This window comes from Pelodiscus sinensis, chromosome 2, assembly GCF_052426305.1.
Source record: "Pelodiscus sinensis isolate ZL-2025 chromosome 2, ASM5242630v1, whole genome shotgun sequence".
Lineage (NCBI taxonomy): Eukaryota > Metazoa > Chordata > Testudines > Trionychidae > Pelodiscus > Pelodiscus sinensis.
Genome location: NC_143053.1, coordinates 74901803 through 74920561, shown reverse-complemented (window position 1 = coordinate 74920561; position 18759 = coordinate 74901803). Strand labels below are relative to the sequence as shown.

Sequence of the window (18759 nt, the reverse complement as noted above, 5' to 3'; positions counted from 1 at the left end):
TTAGTAAACCTACAAGTATGCCATTTGTGGCTTTTTACTGTGGATTGAGATTTAGGATGAAACATGTAGGGATCCCATACGAATGGAGATGATACATTGGTGTAGAGCAAATATTCAATTTGTGTTCGTGCACAGCAGCTTCCATTCCCTCCATCCCACAGTTGTCTTTCTAATTATAATGACATTTTTTTTTGTTTATTTCAAACAGATACCTCAAAGGATATGATAAAGATAATTGGATCATGATAGATTCCTCCTCAGCTGAAATCAAGTTTGTAAAAGTACCTGATTATGAATCCATTTATGTAAATAATGGTACCTACACTGTCACCATTCTTGCCATAACTCAAGGTAAGTTTTGAGGCATTAGCTTTCATGTCATATGTATTCATGAACCTTTCTTTACAAAATTTTATTCTTACTGAGGCCTCAACCTAATGTTGCATAGCAAAGGTGTGTCTGCACTGCAGCCATAGCTCAAAATAAGCTAAGCAATTTGTGTAGCTTATTTCACATCAATTTCAAAATAAGCTTATTTCGAAATTTGGTGCTGTCTACACAGCACTTATTTCTAAATAAATCACTATTCCAAAATGTCCCTTACTCCTCGTGGAATGAAGTTTACAGGGGAGTCGGAATAGCAAGCCCATTATATTTCAAAACAATGGGCGTGCTCAAAAGACACGAAATAGCACTGCAGTGTAGACGTAGCCCAAGAGAACAAGCAGTCTGACCATCTGATCAGTACCCATGTAGGCCTAAATATTACAGCCTTCTGTTGATGAGCACTCCTATCAAAATGTTAGCAAGCGCTCATCAACATAAACAAGGGCTGTATAGTCAACCCTTTTAATAGTGTAAAGGTCAGATTCTCTGGTATAAGCAGGCAGGGCTCCTTTGACTCCAGTATCTATGTAAATTGTGGTTACTTCCTTGTTCAGTTTGATATCCTTATGCATTCTAGAAATGCATCTTGGAGAAGTTTTTGTTGTCATTTTTAACACCACATACAAATATTAAAAGGTTTCTAACCGCTGCACTTTATTTTGGTTAGGGACTATAATCCATTTATTGAAAGGACTACATGCAAGGCATGTCTGTGTTCAGAACACGTGAAATTGAAATACTGCTTGTCAAAATGGAAGTGTTTAAATATCGCAGTATTTTGAGGAGAAGACTTAACATCTCAATAGTTCTATGGGGGTTGAATATAATGCAAAAAGAACTGAAACACATTGTCTTTTTGCTTTTGATGTATGTGGTTAGTGTTCTCTTTGTATCTCATTTGTTGTTTGTAATGATTCTTTTAAACTATAGTTCTATTTTACTAAGACTAAGTCTACACTTAAACCATTAAAGCACTGCCATGACAGGACTTTTGGACCACCTTACCAGCTCTACTAGTGCTATATGTAAACCACACCTAATTGGGGGGCCAATAGCTACCACTCCCCATGCTAGGAGCTCATTTACACTGGCACTTTACAGTGTAAAACTTGCTGCACTGGGGTGGGTGTGTTTTTTTTCTCACCCCTGAGCCAAAAAGTGGCAGTGTAGACACAGCATTAGTTTTTAAAATATATTATATTTAAAATGTGTCACTATGCAGATATGTCTATAAATAGTAAGAGTTAAGTCTTGGCCCCCTTAAAATCAAAGGCAGAACTATCTTTGACATCAGGATCAGGTCCTAAATTTGTAATTGTTATGCTTTTTATGCTCTGGAAAAAAATGTGAGTTTTTAAAAGCAAAAATGTATGCACACACAAGAATTTAAATTTGTACAATTATATTTGCAGATTACTCTAAGAAAACAGCCACTGGCACTATTGTAATTAAGGTTGAGGATATCAATGATAATTGTCCAATCATTTTGACTCCAGCACAAACAGTTTGTTCAGACGCAAAGTTCTTCAGTTTTACAGCTGAGGATCGAGATGCTTACCCAAACAGTGCTCCCTTCACATTTACTGTCATTGATGAGCCTGAAGGGACAGCAAAGAAATGGCTGATTGAAGGCGTAAATGGTAAGAAAAATATCAATTTGACTTACAAAAAATGTTTTGTTTACATTTTTGAGTTCTTTGCAGCTTTGTTTGTGTCATATTTTGCTAACTGTGGGCAGTTGAGAATTTTAGGGTTTGATTCAGCCAAAAGCACCTCCACACCAGGAGACATAGCAACAGTTTAAAGTTAGTCTCCTCCCCGTCTTCCCCCCTTAATTTCTAATGGCCATAGAATACAGAATTACATGTTTTGTGGTTGAAGTGATTCTGTAACCTGATCACCTGTGATTGGGCTCTTGAGAGTGATGTTGATGCTAAATCCACTTCCCTCCCTCTTTCCACATCACATTCAGGTGACTGAGGATCTTCCCAACAGGACTGAAGTTGCAGGCATATAATTGCAGTCAGCAGTCAGATCACATTCCTGACTGGCAGTTCAGTTCAAAAGTTGAGCTATAGAGAAAAAGAAAACTGCTTTGCACTCAGCACATCAACTGGATCCTTAATCCATTGTCCAAGATACTCTAATACTTTAGGGGAAGGAAGAGGACCCTCACAACAATATCCATCTGGTTGGGGAGTCCTACTCTACCAGAGTATATGCCCAATGTGAGATCGTTTCTGTTCTCTGATTTGAGTGAGGCAGGAGTGCCTACATTCACAGCCTTTTCTTTGACCCCATCACAATGTGATGAGCAAGACAGCCCCCCACTGCACACCCAAATACTTGTGCAGGCACTTAAAAGAAGTGATCCAGGTAAAGCAAGGAGTTCTTTTGCTCAACTGCTTGATGCTCCACTTCCTCACCCCTGAAGAGCTCTTCTCCATGATACCTATAGGGATATTCCTAGGAACCTGCTCCCACTTTCTCAGCACAATTGCAGTGTGTCCATTATGTCAGGGCCCTCCTAACCTTTTAAAAGTGGAAGAGGACTAGACACCTGTGACTCATTACAGAGATGAATGGTATTGGGAGTAGGGGGGTTCATACAGATGACTCAACTTTTAACAAGGCTTTTCCACAGTCTCTAGAAATTAAAATAATCGTAGGTTATATTTTGCCACAGAGTGCGTCGTATATGATGATAATAGCAATTGGTATGATTAAAGTCAATTCTGTTGCATTGGTAGAATTCTGTTTTGCTTTTCTTTAGTAAGAGACAGTGATTTCTAACTTTCTTTCCACCCAATTCGTGTTTCACTGATTATGTTTTTCTTCACCGCAATCCTTTTCCCTCAAAGAAACAAGCATTCATCTGTTACTACCAGAAGATATAAAGCCTAGCACAAATCAAGTTCAAATGTTAGTGAAAGATATGCAAGGTCTAAGCTGTGCTGAAAAGCAGATCCTTACATTGAGTGTTTGTACGTGTGTGGATGGGGGTTCCTGCCAAGACAGACTCATCAACTCTTCAGTTGGGCTGGGAGCTGGAGCAATTGCAGTAATTATCCTGGCAATTTTATTATTGCTACGTAAGTAACTATTTTATATTAATTTTAGGCATTGATACATATTCTACGAAATCCTGAGCCCACTGGAAACAGTGCCCCTCTCCACTACTCTAGCTCCTCCCCAAAATGTCAACTCTGTTTCTTTATTCCAACAACCCAACTAAAACACAGGCATTCGTGGGTGAAATCCTTTACTTTGGGAGTAGCAAGATGTTATGTATATTGAGGCAGCTATTTATAGCAAAAAAAACCCCCAAAGCTGGAGGTAGTGGCCTTAATTGTATTAGGGCTCAGTTCAACAACTGGTGACTTTAGCACAGGGGTGGGCAAAAGTGCCTTCGCGGGCTGGATTCAGCCTGCCAAGTGGGTGGATCCGTCCTGCGCAGGCCCTGCTGCTCCCCCACCCCTCAGGCGCTAATTGATCTGGGGGCAGGGGAGCGTATGAAGCCTCCTCCCACCCTGCCAGGAGCACATGGTGCTTTGAAGCGCCGCACGCTGCTCTCAGGGAAGGAAAGAGGAGAGCGGAGGAGGCTTTGCGCATTCCCCTGCCCCTAGGCCCTAATTGGCGTAGGGGCAGGGGAGTGAGGGAAGTCTCCTCCCACGCCAGGGTCATGGGCACCTTGGGGAACTTGGGGTAGGGACAAAGGCACTCCCTCACCCCCAGACCAATCATAGTCTGGGGGTGGGGAAACCGGAAATATTTTGGCTACACCCCTTCCATTCGAGCCCCGCCCCTTCCACACGATGCCCTGCCCCTTCTTGTGTAGCCTGGGGCCAGTTCAAAAATTTCCAGAGTGGACCCCGGCAAAAAATTGCCCACCCCTGCTTTAGCAGAACAGCTTTCATGTACGCAATTAAGCACATGCATGAGTGTTTGCAGAATCAGAGCCATAGTACATATTCATTATCTACTGACCATAACTGAATAACCTCTGCATTAAATTGCTGAATTTCTGAAAACTGTGTGCATGCCCACACATGGTACAGGGGTTTATTGCTTAACTAACTACAAACAGAAATAGAGAGGTAGCCATGTTAGTCTGATCTTGGTAAAACAAAAGGAAAAAATATGTAGCACTTTAAAGACTAACAAGATGGTTTATTAGGGTAATGAGCTTATTACCTAATAAGCCATCTTGTTAGTCTTTAAAATGCTACATATTTTTTTCCTTTTGTTTAACTACACATAGTTACCTAAAGGTGGTTTATGCTCTAGTTATCAATGTCTAATGATCCTTTCTGCTCCCCTACAGTTGTACCACTCCTATTGCTGTTGTGCCGTCATGGATCAGGTGCTAAAGGATTTACAGCAATACCTGACAATAGTGAAGAGATATTACGTAAATGGAACAATGAAGGGGCAGTACCTGAAAACAAGGCAAGTTTACTTTAGTCATATATTATTTCTCTTTTTTAAGCTAAGTATTTCAATTTCTCATTTGGAGTTGGTTTTAGATTGTGGTTGAGATTTCAAAATAGTGCATGGTATTTAGGCACATGCTAACATAAATTAATTAAAAAGTATGTGTGACTAAATTCAATATGCCACTCTGGAAATATCAACCAATGGGTGTATCTAGACTACAGGGGTTTTGGGGTTTTTTTAGAAGTGGCCTTTTTTCGAAAAAACTTCCCCTGCATCTAGACTGCTGCTGCGTTCTTTAGAAAGTAAATCAAAAGAACACAGCAGTTTTTTCAACCATGAAAATCTCGTTTTACAAGGAAGAATGCCTTTTTTCGAAAGCGCTCTTTCAAAAAAAGGCACCATGTAATGCAAACTGCTTTTTTGAAAGAGTATCAAGACTGCCTGGGTGCTCTCTCTGGAAAAAGCAGCTTGCTTTTTTGAAAATACTGGTTGTAGTCTAGACGCTCTTTTTTGAAATAGGCTTTTTCAAAAGTATCTTTCAAAAGAGGCTTGCAGTCTAGACGTAGCCGTAGTGTCTACACTGCAAAGGAAAAGAAAAGCAAAATAGTCAAGCAAATAGTGATTCTCACAGTTCAGGGCAATTGCACTGTATTTTTCCCTCAGGTTTCTGGCTCCCCAGCTATCATCTCTCCTGAGTGAAAACCTGCATCTCCTTCCCTTTCTTCCTCCTAACAGGTTTTTTTCTAGTCTTCATCGTTCCCAACCAATACTGTGTCTGTGCTTTGTTTTCTCCCCAAAAGCTGTGTCTGGTTGCAGTTGCTCACAGTTACAAGTTACCACAAGCTTTCCCTAAGCATGTACATTTACAGGGCTCGCCGCCCCTGCTCCCCCTGATCCATGCCCCCCCAGCTCTGTGCTGCCCATTCCCTGCACTGCCCCTAGACCCCGATCCCTCTGCCCCTCCCGTTCCCCACGTCCCATTACCCGTGCCTCCACCTCACCCTGCTCCTCCCGATAGCTGCGTCCGTCTGGCTCTGTGCCTCCCATTCCCTGTGCCACCTCCATATCCCCCCACTGTTCCCTGCACCCCTCTGGCTCTCTGCTGTCCCTGCACCCTGCTCCCCCTGTGGGTCAGGAGTGAAGGGTGCTTGTCTACAGGGAGGGGCTGGACAGGGCAGGGAAAAAGCTGCTGTGACCCAGCAGGAAGTGAAAGGGGGAGTTCACTTGAAGCGCCTTTGCCTTTATGGAAAAAAAAGAATGAAAATTCTATTTGCTATTTATGGGGCTAAAATGCCGGGACAAAAACAAAACAAAAAAAACCCCATTGTAAAATGCAAACGTGTAAAAGACGACAAAAAAAGGGGGGGCAGCCAAAAATGTTTTGCTTGGGGCAGCAAAAAACCTAGAGCTGGCCCTGGGAGAGGGGGAGGGGAAGGGGCTGGGCTGGGCTGTGGGGAGAGGAAAAATATGGGGAAGGGGCTTGTGCGGAGGGGAGGGGAGGGAAGGAGGTCAGGAGAAGAAGAAGAAGAAAGGGGAAGGCACCAAGGGACAGGGGTGCAGGAGAGACAAATGCCAGGGGGCCAAGTGCAGACAATGAGGAAAAGGGCAGGAGGAGAGGTGTCAGTGGGAGGGGGACAGGGTGATGCTGGGAGAGGAGAGGGTAAGGGCACTGTGGGCTAGAGGGGGGAGGAGGTGGTGCTGGGAGAAGGCTTGAAAGAAGGGGTGGGCATGAGGAAGGCGGGGATGGAGCAAGGCATGTGTGAGGGCACAGGGGCATGAGGAGAATGGGGGCAGAGGGTAGTGAGGGGGTGGGTATCAGGGAAAAAGGGGGTAGGAGCAGTGAGGGAAGGGGGAGGCACCAGGAGGGTGCAGGGCTAAGGGAAGGTGCAGATGCCAAAGGATTCTGGGGGTGAAGCAGAAGGGTAGACACCTGGGCTGTGTCCAGACTCAGGGTTTTTTCTGAAAAAAGTAGCCTTTTTTCGAAAAAAACTTCACCTGCGTCTAGACTGCAGCCGCGTTCTTTCGAAATTAAATCGAAAGAATGCGGCTTTTCTTTCGACGGTGGTAAACCTAATTCCACGAGGAAGAACGCCTTCTTTCGAAAGTGCTCTTTCGAAAGAAGGCGTTCTTGAAAGCAAACAGGCTTTTTAGAAAGAGAGCATCCAGACTCACTGGGTGCTTTCTTTCGAAAAAGTGGCTTGCTTTTTCGAAATTCCGCGTGCAGTCTAGACACTCTCTTTCGAAAGAGGCTTGCGGTCTAGACATAGCCCTGCAGAGGAGGGACCAGCACCAGAGGAGAGAGGCAGGGCAAGTGTGTAGAGGGAGGTGTTAGAAGAGGGGATGAGCAGGGGTAGCTCACATGATCAGAGTAGGGCTACTGGAGGAGTGGGCACAGGGGGGAGAGAAGGGCTGGCGTAGGGGTGCAGGTCTCAGGAAGGCTGATGGCAGTGAGAAGGGCAAGAGTCAGGACACCAGAGGAGGTTGATGGGTTGGGGGGGGCAGCAGGCACCAGGGGAGCTGATGGAGCAAGAGGAGGAGACATGGAAGCAGAGAGAAAAGGTAGAGGTTTATAAGATATTTATTAATAACTTGGGTGATATTTATTATTAACTTATTAGTAATTACTGTTCTTATTCTTATTAGGAATTTATGCCATTAAAAAAACATTTTTTGTGGGGGAGGGTGGCGAGTCCCTTTTTTGTCTGGTGAGTAGGGTTTTCCATAATTTGTTGACCCCTGCTAATAAGTGTACCAGAGTTCACCACCCTTCCTCACATAACTCCAGTAGTGGCTCTGGTAAAAGTCACTCCTTCAAACCCTTCTGCAATGATTGGGCACCTTCCCCCAATCCTCACACCCGTCTACCTTGGACAAAAGGTCCTGTCTGTTTGATGGACCAGAAATAAGGCCTTAAGACTCAATTTAAACTCAGGCTATTTATTCAGAAGCCCTTTGTTGGACTCTGGAGAATTCACTTTGAACCAGTATGTGCTAGCCTTTGCAGGTGTTGGTACTTCTAGGGATGTGTTACATCCTCAGTGACTTTGCCTAATCATCCCTCTGTTCTTAATTCCTGGAAGAGCTGTGATCGCCCTACCCCAAAGAACAGGGCAGGCAAAGAGGCCTCCACGGGCCAGATCTGGTCTGCGAAGTAGTTGGATCCAGCCCGCGGATGTCCTGCCTTGCAGGCCGGGGGCATGAAGCAAGAGACTTTGTGCGCTCCTCACGCCCCCCAGCCCTGATTTGCCTGGGGGTGGGGAGAGCTCGCAAAGTCTCCTCCTGCCCTGCAAGGGGGCGAGTGTCTAGAGGGAACCACCACCTGTTCAGAACAGCTCGTGGTTCTCTCTGGGGAGGGCAGAGGCAAAGACTTCACATGCTGTCCCACCCCCAGGCCAGTAAGGGTCAAAAATGTGTGAAGTGGCCCCCTGTCTAAAATTATTGCTCACCTTTGCCGTAGAATTATACACACTGGGAGATTTAAATCTATGTATTTATTTAGGTTTGACTGTATTTATTGCAGGAAATTGCCACATCTGCCATGATGTTGCTGTTTTGCTAAACAGAAAGTAGGGATGGAGAAGTACTGGTGCTTCCAATATACAAACCACAAAAGAGTTAAATAAGTTAAATATTTGCATTTGTAAGGGGAGAAGTGTCAGTTCCAATCTGTGGGTGTGTTAATGCAGCAGACAAAAGATGATGTATGGAGGGGCGCAAGTATGATTTAACTAAATTGGAAAGGAGGAGAAAGTGAGGGTAACAGTGAGTACTTGGCATGCAAGCCCCAGTTTGTCAATTACAGGAGGCTGAGGCTCAGGTGGGTTGGTGCAGGACCAGTAAGTAATTACCAACATGGGCATATTCTCTCCTGGAACTGGTAAATACCCAGGCAGAATCACTGGGCATGAGTTTCTCCTTAGAGCCTGCATCCTCCTTGGGAAATAGCAATATGTCCAAGCTGCCATGGGAGAGAAGACAGCCAGGCAGCATCACAGAGGGGCCTGCAGAGGCTATAGGATCTGAGGGCTTAAGGTGTGGCGTGAGATCACTCTCCTTTCTCACTGAAACGAGTATTTGGAAAATTTTTGCCAGAGGAAATTCCAGCAAGTTCACAATGTTTCTTACTTCCCTATCATTGGTTTTAAGAGGATGATACCATATATCCCTAAAATGGCTTTTATAAGCTTCTTTGGCTACACAAATCATAAAGGCCATGCCCTTTTTCATAGAGTAAATGGTATAGGTTCAGGCCCACAAGGCACTTTTGTAACAGCTCATTGAAACAATCATGCCAACTCCCTCCCTCCTGGACTCATCCTAGCACAACTGCTTAGAGAATTCCATGCGCAGCACAGAGCACGTTTCACATTGTATTTTAATTGTTGTTTCAGGCACCCCTAAGCTTCATTGCTCCCCCCCCATTGAGCATTTCAGAAGCAAAGGGACGCAGTGGAGGAGCAGCAGTAGAGGCAGTTGGATCAGGAGGAAGCAGTTCTGTATCCCATATCAAAGAACACCATGCTAATTCTATCATCAATAGGAGATGGGAAGAGCAAAGATTCCTTTCTGGTGCAGACTATGGAGCTGGCGGGGCCACAAGGATGGGCGCTGGCGGGGCCACAACGATGGGCGCTGGCAGGGCCACGATGATGGGACCTGGCGGGGTCATGCCAATGGGAGCTGGAGGAACCATGGCGATGGGACCTGGCGGGGTCACGCCAATGGGAGCTGGAGGAACCATGGCGATGGGACCTGGCGGGGTCACGACAATGGGAGCTGGAGGAACCATGGCGATGGGAATTGAAGGGGCCATAAATGAAGAATTTTTGAGAGATTACTTCAATGACGTAAGAACCTTGTTTGAGACTATTCACATATTGATGTTATTGTTTTAAAACAAAGAAATCTTGTGGGAGCAAATTGTCAAAGGCTGTTAGTTCTATTTCAAACCTAAACATATTTTATCAGGATTGTTTATCTGATACACATTTTGTTTTAAAAGAAATTTTGTCTTCACAGTCTTATCTGCCATTTCTTCCTGGGCCCCAATCCAGCAAAGCACATAACCATGGGTGTAATTTTGGCTTCAGTAGGAGAATAGTAACAAGTAAAGTTACACACCTCCTTAAGTCTTCGAAGGATCAGGTCTCTAGTGGTCAGGTGTGGCTCGAGGAGAGCTGCCGGCAACTGGCGCCCTAGGCGGAATGCGCGAATGGCGCCCCCGCCTCCATAGCCCTCAATGGCATGACGTCATAATTGGGCACTGCGTTAAACGCGGCACCGTAGGCAACTACTGAGGTTGCCTACATCCACAGGCCACCCCCTGCTAGTAGTATACAAATGCTACACATTTAAACCAGAATGCATTGCTTTCCAATTCCAGTGATTACACCTCAGAAATGACTTGAATACATCAGTAATCAGTGAGGAACAGTACCAATTTATTTTTCTAGCAAATCTGCAAAAGAATGAAGGGATATGTTTTTGAGGAGATGAGGAAGAGCCTAAATGGACACCAGTATAATAATAGTTGATTTACTTAAAAAACTGAAATATTTTTAAGGGCACGGACAACATTAAATCATTCCATAATAAATACAAACTGGTTTCAGCTACTGTCTCTCAACCCCACTGATAATTTCTGTGGGTTTAATCAAATTTTTCTATTTCTTTTACATTTTTTTTCTCCCCACCATCTATTGCTGTATGAAATACCCACATACAAACAGGAATCAGCAACTTGACTGGCACCAACTGTGCCCTCTATGCAAATTGAAAAAGACAGAAATCTTCTTTTCTTCTACTGGCTTTCAGTTATAATACATTGAGGGAATATCTGTACTACAAGCTAGGGCTTATGATTCCTCTGCTCATGCACACTTATGGGTACTAGCTCTTCCCTACCTAGAATGAAAGTAAAGAGCAGTGTCGCCATGGTAGCATGGGTAGCTGTGCCAAGTACATACCCACCGGTTTCAGGCAAGTTTGTCATTGGCACAGCTCAGCCATGACACCACTGTCGCTACTCATGCTACCATGGCTACATGGCTATTTATACTCATCCTAGAACAATAAGATCTAGTGCAAGTATGTGTATGTTAGCGGGGCAATCACACCCGTAGCTCGTCATTTGGACTGGGAAGGGGAACCTAAGGTTCACGGGCTGGATGTGACCCCTGGCTTGCCTGGATCAGGCCCCTGAGTCTTGTGGCTCCCCCCACCAGCATTGGGGAGTCCATGCTGGTGCTCCAGCTCCCCCGCTTACCTCCTGTCGAGCTGGAGCTCTAGTGTGCAAATGTGGTGAGTATCTTTCTCCTTCTCGGTCGAGGCCACATCAGTGAGGCTTTGTTTGGGGGGTTTTTTTGCTTCTCAATTGTGTGTGGCCCCCGACTGATTTTTCTGTGGGTGTGCAGCCCTCAGCCCCCAAAAAGGTCCCCCCCTTGTCTAGAAATAGCTTTAGATAATAATAGCGAGTAAAAAATATTTCAGTAAAAATTCAGCTGTTTTTTTTTTAAGTTGGTAATGTGCCTATAACGTTTTGAAACAACATTGGTAACAGCTTTTGTTTCCTTTGTTTTAGAAAGCTGACACTTTTGCTGGTGAAGATGAAGCTCAGCTAGCGAAAGACTGTCTCTTGCTTTACTGTCAGGAAGAAGGAGACTCCCCACCTGGGTCTATTGGCTGCTGCAGCTTTATTGAGGATGACTTGGATGACCGTTTTCTGGATGATTTAGGAGATAAATTTAAGACCCTAGCAGATATCTGCCTGGGCAAACGTGCAGAGGTGGAAGTCAGCCAGCATAGTTCCCATGTGTTGAAAGACAGGAATACTAGGCCAGCAGTGAATGAGTCAGGTTTGCATCTTAACAATGCCTTGCCACAATTTTTAGATCAGCAAAGTGCTTTCAATTCAGAACATACCTATTCTTTCGACCCTAGCTTCCAACCACCTGAGCCTGTGCATAGAGTAAATGGTGTAGGTTCAGAAACTGTGACACGGAAGGCATTCACTGAAACACCTTATGCCCCTAGGGCAGGCCTGCAACAAGCTAGGCTTCCTGCTGATCCCTTGGCTAATAGCAATGTTATAATGACAGAAACATCCTATGCGACTGGCCCTACAACGCAACCCACCACCATCGTCCTTGATCCTCAATATAAGGAGAACATTCTTGTAACAGAAAGAGTGCTTGCTCCTGCTTCTGGTTTGCAGGGCATGTTAGACATCCCTGATTTGTCAAATAGACATAACGTTAGGGTAACCGAAAGGCTGATTAGGTCAGATGATACTATGCCTGGAGTCTTAAAAGTTCCCGACTTCCCTGATTCACAGTATGTTGTTGTAAGGGAGAGGGAGAGACTGCTTGTACCTAGTTCAAATCTAAAGGGCTCGCTAAGCATTCCCAATTTATCAGAAGGGCAGAATGTGGTGATAACTGAAAACTTGGTGACACCCACCTCCGGGCTGCAGGCTAGTTACACAACTCCAGCTCAGATTTCAGGGATGCAAAACATTAGAGGACAGACCACCCTCTCTGGACCTGGAAGGCAGGAGCATATACTAATCACAGACCCCCTACTTAACCAAACAGGCTTAGGTTTGGAGGATTCTTCTACCCTCGGTAAGTCTTCAAATATCACAAAATACAGCACTGTACAGTATACACGCTCATAATATATGTAATTCTCAGACAGCTCTGCTAGGCATCATTTATATCTGGATCAGCCACAACTTTCACTTCTTAAGCTTCAGAGGGGTAACTGAGTTAGTCTGTAACTGGAAAAATTTAAAAAACAACAAATAGTCTAGCAGCACCTTAAATACTAGCAAAACGTGGATGGTTTCATGAGCTTTCATGGGTACAATCCACTTCTTCAATCCAACTTCTTCACTTCTTAGTATCTCAAGAAATCAACTTCCTTGTGCTTTGAAAAATGACATGGATTTTCTTACAGCAGTTTCTGTAAATAAGAAATATGAGCTGGGGAAAAAACAGCTCACTTTACAAAGTTCTTAGTTAGACAGTTAATAGGAATAATGTTTCCTTGTTTCTTCCTCTCTACCACTGTATAATTCTTCACATTGATTGGTGAGAGCTAAGCCCATTACCCACGTGCAGAGTACGATATACTTAAAAAGCCAGAAAGGTCTCTAATGATCAACAAAAAATATTGTTAAACTAAATGTCTAGAACCATGGTTCCCAACACGGTGCCCCCGCTGGCCTGGGGCTGGCCTGGCCCCGGGCACATGACGCGCCGCTTTCAGGGAGCATCATGGTTGGGGACCACTTGCGGGGGGGGGGAGCGCCGGCCCCGGGCGCGCGGCACTTGCGGGGAGGGGCACCGGCCCCTGGCGCGTGGCTATGGGGGGGCCCCAGCACCGGGCATGCGGCTATGGGGGGGGCCGCCCCCAGGCATGCGGCTATGGGGGGGGCGCTCCCGGGCGCGCAAGTGTCCCCGCCCCCTGGTGCCCGGCAGGCGAACCGCCACGCCCCCTGGCGCGCGACAACCTCAAAAGGTTGGGGACCACTGGTCTAGAAGATAGGAGACAAACAGTTCATAAAGTATCTTGGAGGAGCTCTGGAACTTAGTCATCAATTTCATTCCCTTTCATCTAAAAGGACCAGAAACAACTTTTCCTGACAGAGGTGAGGGACTGTATATCGCAGGCTGCAGCAAATTTTACAAATGGCGGAATTTGTCAGTATTTTCAGAAATACTTTGAGTCAGATACTGTGAGATTTAGTCCTCACATGTTTCTGTGAGGTGCACACTGCCTCATACCTGTTCTTCAGAATGTATTCCAAAGAACCAATAGGTATGCCATATGTACACCTCATGTAGGAGACCAGATATTTTGACATCTAATCTGAATTTTGATTTCTTCTCCCACCTTTCATTTACATATTTACCTTTTAAGGAATATTTTAATACCACAGCCTTGAAAATAACTAAACTTGAAAAGATAAAACTGTTGAACAAGTTGCCTTGAAAAAAATAATTTCCATCTTGTGTCTGTGAATTTTGGTTGTAGTTATGGTGTAATGCTTACATTGTAAAATCAAAAGGAAAATTTCCCTGCAGTGATTCCAGTCCAAGTACCAAGAAAAATGTGCCTTTACAAATGAGAATTTGTGTTGCAATGTTTCCTCAAGCCTTTTAAATAATTTGTGGATCTTGTCTGTGGAGATCTTCTTTCTCTTTCTCCTTTAAAATGTGCAACACGTTAGGCCAAAAAAAAAAAAAAAAAAGGCTAAGGCCTGCCAAGCAGCCAAACCTGTTGTGTTCCCAGAAATGCTGCTTATGGAACTCACAGGGAGGATACCTATCAGCATTTCATATCATTCAAAGCAGTACTTGCACCTTGGCGCAGAGTTTGTAGAGTAAGTAGCAAGACAGCTGAGATGCCTGCAGAGCACCAGGTTTGATGTAATGCACATAAGCATTTAATCATCCATATTTTGCTAACTTTTATTGGTCACTAAATAACATATGAAACAAGCACAGCTTTCCCTCTTTCTACCACTGTGAGCAAAGATGTAGGACTACTGTTAGACATAATTGAGATGACTTAGACAGTTTAGGACCTGGTTTGCAGATGCAATTAGGTAAGTCACCTAAATTGTGTTGTGAAATTGCAGACACAAAATTGGAGGTGCAAATTGCAATTTGGCATCAAGAGCCAGATTTTGCTTCCACTGAAGTCAGTGCTTAAATTCCTGCTGACTTTAATGCTGCATGCTTATCTTTGGTGAGAAAAGAGGGTGCTCACTACAATTTGTATAGAACTTCCAGTTAATCATTTCATTTTTTGTCTTGATATTTAAATGTTGGAAAAAGGTAAAACACAGTTACTCATTACAAGAAAGGGAAAGTAATGTATATATCTGAGTGTGTAAATATTTATTTTTATGAAATTTGGGAAAACCCAAATAGATTTTAAACAAAAATTCAAGGTACAAGGTGCTATGAATAGGGGAAAAGCACCATAATGTCTTTTGGCATTGTTATGACAGTAAAAATATTATGAGTATTGTTAATTACCATTTCATATCTATGTATTAAGGCCCTACACTTGCATACACTTTTACCTGTGAAATATATGGGACTGCTCTTAGTGGTTAAATGAAGCACGTGTATAAGTGTGTGAAGGACTGGGGCCTTCAACTGCAGAGCCAGGATGTGATTCTGATTATTACTTTTCAGTTTCACTTTAATTCTAATCAAATATTCATGTGATTGTATTGCTATGTAGCACCATATTATTTTCTGCCTGAAATGTTTTTGAACAGAGAGGTATTGGAAACAGGAGGGGAAAATACCAAAAAATGTATAGAAAGCAATTCAAAACTGTAACTTGTATTATGTATAAATAGGAGGGGGGAATATGAAAATGAGAACTATGGACTCTGTTCAGCAAAGGGTATGTAAGCATGCCAAATTTGAGCAAGTGGGTAGTTCTATTTAAGTCAGTGAAAATACTCATGTGCTTAATTTTGGCACATGCTTAAGTACCTTGCTGAACTGAGGTCTATATCTCTGGGTTTAATTTTTAAAGTCTATGGTATAGACTTGTATTTCACTCCAAGCATGATTTTTTAATGGAAAGCTCCTTTTTTTCCTACTTGTAGAGAAAATAGCTTTATACTGGTTTTATACATGACCTACTTTGCAGTGATTTCTGTATTTTTATGGAACTTCAAATAAAGGGAAATGTTGAGATTTTCTGTTTCACTATTTAATTGGTTTATAATACATCAGAACAAAAATATCAAGTCTTTAGTATCCTGTTTTTGTTTTTTATTCTTTCATCTTAAAATAATGAGTGCTGGGATTTTCAAAGGTGAAAAGTGAACAGTGCCCAAGTCTCAGTGAAACTCAGTTGGGCCGAACTGAATGTCTGAATCAATTAGATGCTTTTGAAAATCTCATGCTACCTAGTTAAAGCGACGAGGAGTCCTGTGGCACCTTATAGACTAACTGAAGTGTAGGAGCATAAGCTTTCGTGGGCAAAGACCCACTTCTGACGAAGTGGGTCTTTGCCCACGAAAGCTTATGCTCCTACACTTCAGTTAGTCTATAAGGTGCCACAGGACTCCTCGTCGCTTTTGCAGATTCAGACTAACACGGCTACCCCTCTGATACATGCTACCTAGTTGTTAACACTACTACTGATCCAGAATCTGCAGATGACAACAAAATGCTGCATATTGATTTTCATGGGTTTTACATCTATATAGCATATCTACATAGCAATCTTACATCTTCAGCACCCTTTATAAACATTAACTTTTCATCATAACACCTACCAAGGTGGGCATTATCTTCCAGTTTACAGCTAAGGAAATTGTCACAAAGACTTGACATAATAGATAGGATCACAAAACAGAAGGTCCTGCTACCTCTGTGTGTGTGTGTGTGTTCATTCTGAATTGCAGCTTGTCATCACTTTCTCAACAATTATCATACAGGATCTTGAGACCGATGCTATGAAGAGCTCACTTACATTTAATTTTAAATTAACTCGTTTATCAGCTTGATTCACTCAATCAGAAATTAGGGATGGAAAAGGATGCTGATATACTTCTCAAAGTTCACAATTGCAACATCTAACCAAAATTCTGTCTTTAGGGTTTTTTTCCAAGAGTTCTATGTATAATTATTAACTTACTCGGTTTTCTATTAAAGTTTTATTTACTTTTCTGTACTCCAGATGTGTGTGCATCTGTTATGTAAAGCAGATACTATGTGTCTAAAGATAGTGTGGAGTCAGGAATAAGGGAATTTGTGTGCAGCCATCTTAGTCTTGTTAGCAAGAGAGCAAGAGTCAGGCTAATTCTGACTCTTGACAACACGAGAGCTGTAATAAGACGCTGCCTTCCCCTCTATACGGAGATAAGGATGGGATGCTGACTCCAGTGAGAACCTTGAAGATAAGGTAGAATCTGGGAGGAACTAAGAGATAATTGTCTACCCATTGTCGCATGTAATGGGAAAGTATATAAGCTGCTTCATAACTGTTTGTATTTGAAGATCTGCCCGGGGGGGCGGGGAGGTCCCCCGTCCGAATCAGGCTTCCCTTGCAATATTGCTCAAATAAACTGTCTCTGGCTACTTGTTGCTTATAAATGCAGAGTGAACACTTGTTTTCTTCCACAATAGAAAACTTTCAAGTTATTTCCATCTTAACTTAAAGTGTTATCTGGGAGACACTTTATCTGTGGTTTAGTCTGAAAGATGAAGCCCTGACAATGTAACACTGTATGTTTTGTAGGTCTTTGATTTTACTTTTCATTAAAGTGTTGGACGAAATTATTAAAAAATTGTTGGCAATACTTGGCGAGAAATACCAATGTAAGTACTTTCCTACCTCAAAGGAGTGGTGTAAGAATTAATTCATTTAATGTTGGGGAAGTGCTTAGAGAAGACAGTGATAATGGCCCTATAAGCAGATATACTGTCCTCTAATATGTCATTAGTCCAAGGCTACGTCTACATTGGCATGATTTTGTGCAAGAACTCTTTTGCGGAAGAGTTCTTGTGCAAAAACTCTTCCAGAAGAGGGCATCTACACTGGCATGTGCCTTTGCTCAAGAGATGTGCTTTTACGTAAGAGCATCTGTGCCAGTGTAGATGCTCTCTTGCCCAAGAAAGCTCTAATGGCCATTTTAACCATAGGGCTTTCTTGCGCAAGAAATTCATGTTGCCTGTCTACACACACTGGCCTCTTGCACAAGATCAGTTGCACAAGAGGGCTTATTCCTGAGTGGGAGCATCATAGTTCTTGTGCAAGAAGCACTGATTTCATACATTAGAACGTCAGTGTTTTTCCGCAAGAACTCGCGGCCAGTGTAGACAGGCAGCAAGTTTTGGCACAAAAGCGGATGCTTTTGCTCAAGATCATGCCAATTTAGACAGCCCAAGAGAGTTTAAACTTCATTCCTGGTTCAAACACCTTTTATGAATCATTAACCAAGGAATGAATTTTTTTTCCGTTGTTTCATCACAAGGACATTTTCATAGCTTAGCTTTGGGTTTCGTTTACTAAAGATAACAATCTTAAAAAAAATAAGAGGACTGGTTAAATACTATGTCAAAGCTGAATATGATTATAAATGTCTATTTCTTAGTTACTTTTTCCAAATCATACACTGCCCATTGTAGTACAGTCTAGTGACATCCCTCTATTCACATGAAGAAGCTTTCTCGTGCAAATTTCAAGCAACGTATATTTTAAAATGAGATAATTGATTTTATGGGTAACAAAATTACAAATTTGATCCAATAATTCAAGGGAAAAATTATTAAAAACAACTAGGAGGACCATGTTTATATACACAACAAAATGCCACCTCTCTGAACACCACTAGCTGTACTGTAGATGAAGAGATAACATTTCAAAAACTGTTTATTGCCTATATTAGACATCAAGACAGCTATGAAATAAGTATACTTACACCCATCACTCCCTGTCATCACGTGAATACCTTAATGTCAAGGTGGATGTAGAGCTTTAATAGTAAAGACAAGGGATAACATCCTGTCCATATATACTGGGAATTTTGCCATTGACTAGTGGGTACTGTATTTCACCCAAGGAGTCCAAATGTAATGAGGATGGTGACAAAGTCAGAGAAGGTATTTGAAAAAGGGAAGGATTATGATGATCTTTCAGTCTTAGAAGCAAGCGAAGTTGATTTTTGCAGCTGCATTTTCACTGAGTTGAAGAAAAAAGGCAACAAGGTCAGAGTGCGTACGTTATCATAGACAAGAAGAGAAATATATGGCCTGGATATGGGGTTTTGCAGAGGAAAAAGAAAGAGGGATTTATTGGGGAAATGTTACACAGAGAAAATTAGAAGGATTTCATGACAATGTCAGTACTGGGGAAGGGAAAGACTGCAGCATGGATAAGAGTTCAGGGAGTTTTTTT

At 42.8% G+C, this 18759-nt stretch overlaps 1 protein-coding gene across 1 annotated transcript in view; it reads left to right on the top strand.

The window, feature by feature from the left end:
• The window catches only part of DSG2 (desmoglein 2), a 43990-nt gene extending 28442 nt beyond the window's left edge, over positions 1–15548 (top strand). Inside the window, exons 10-15 of the mRNA XM_025180007.3 lie at positions 209–351; positions 1800–2027; positions 3249–3479; positions 4712–4836; positions 9216–9671; positions 11405–15548. Coding sequence (XP_025035792.3) covers positions 209–351; positions 1800–2027; positions 3249–3479; positions 4712–4836; positions 9216–9671; positions 11405–12499 — 2278 coding nt within the window. The 3' untranslated portion in view covers positions 12500–15548. The remainder of the gene's footprint in view (positions 1–208; positions 352–1799; positions 2028–3248; positions 3480–4711; positions 4837–9215; positions 9672–11404) is intronic.
• The last annotated feature ends 3211 nt before the right edge of the window (positions 15549–18759 follow it).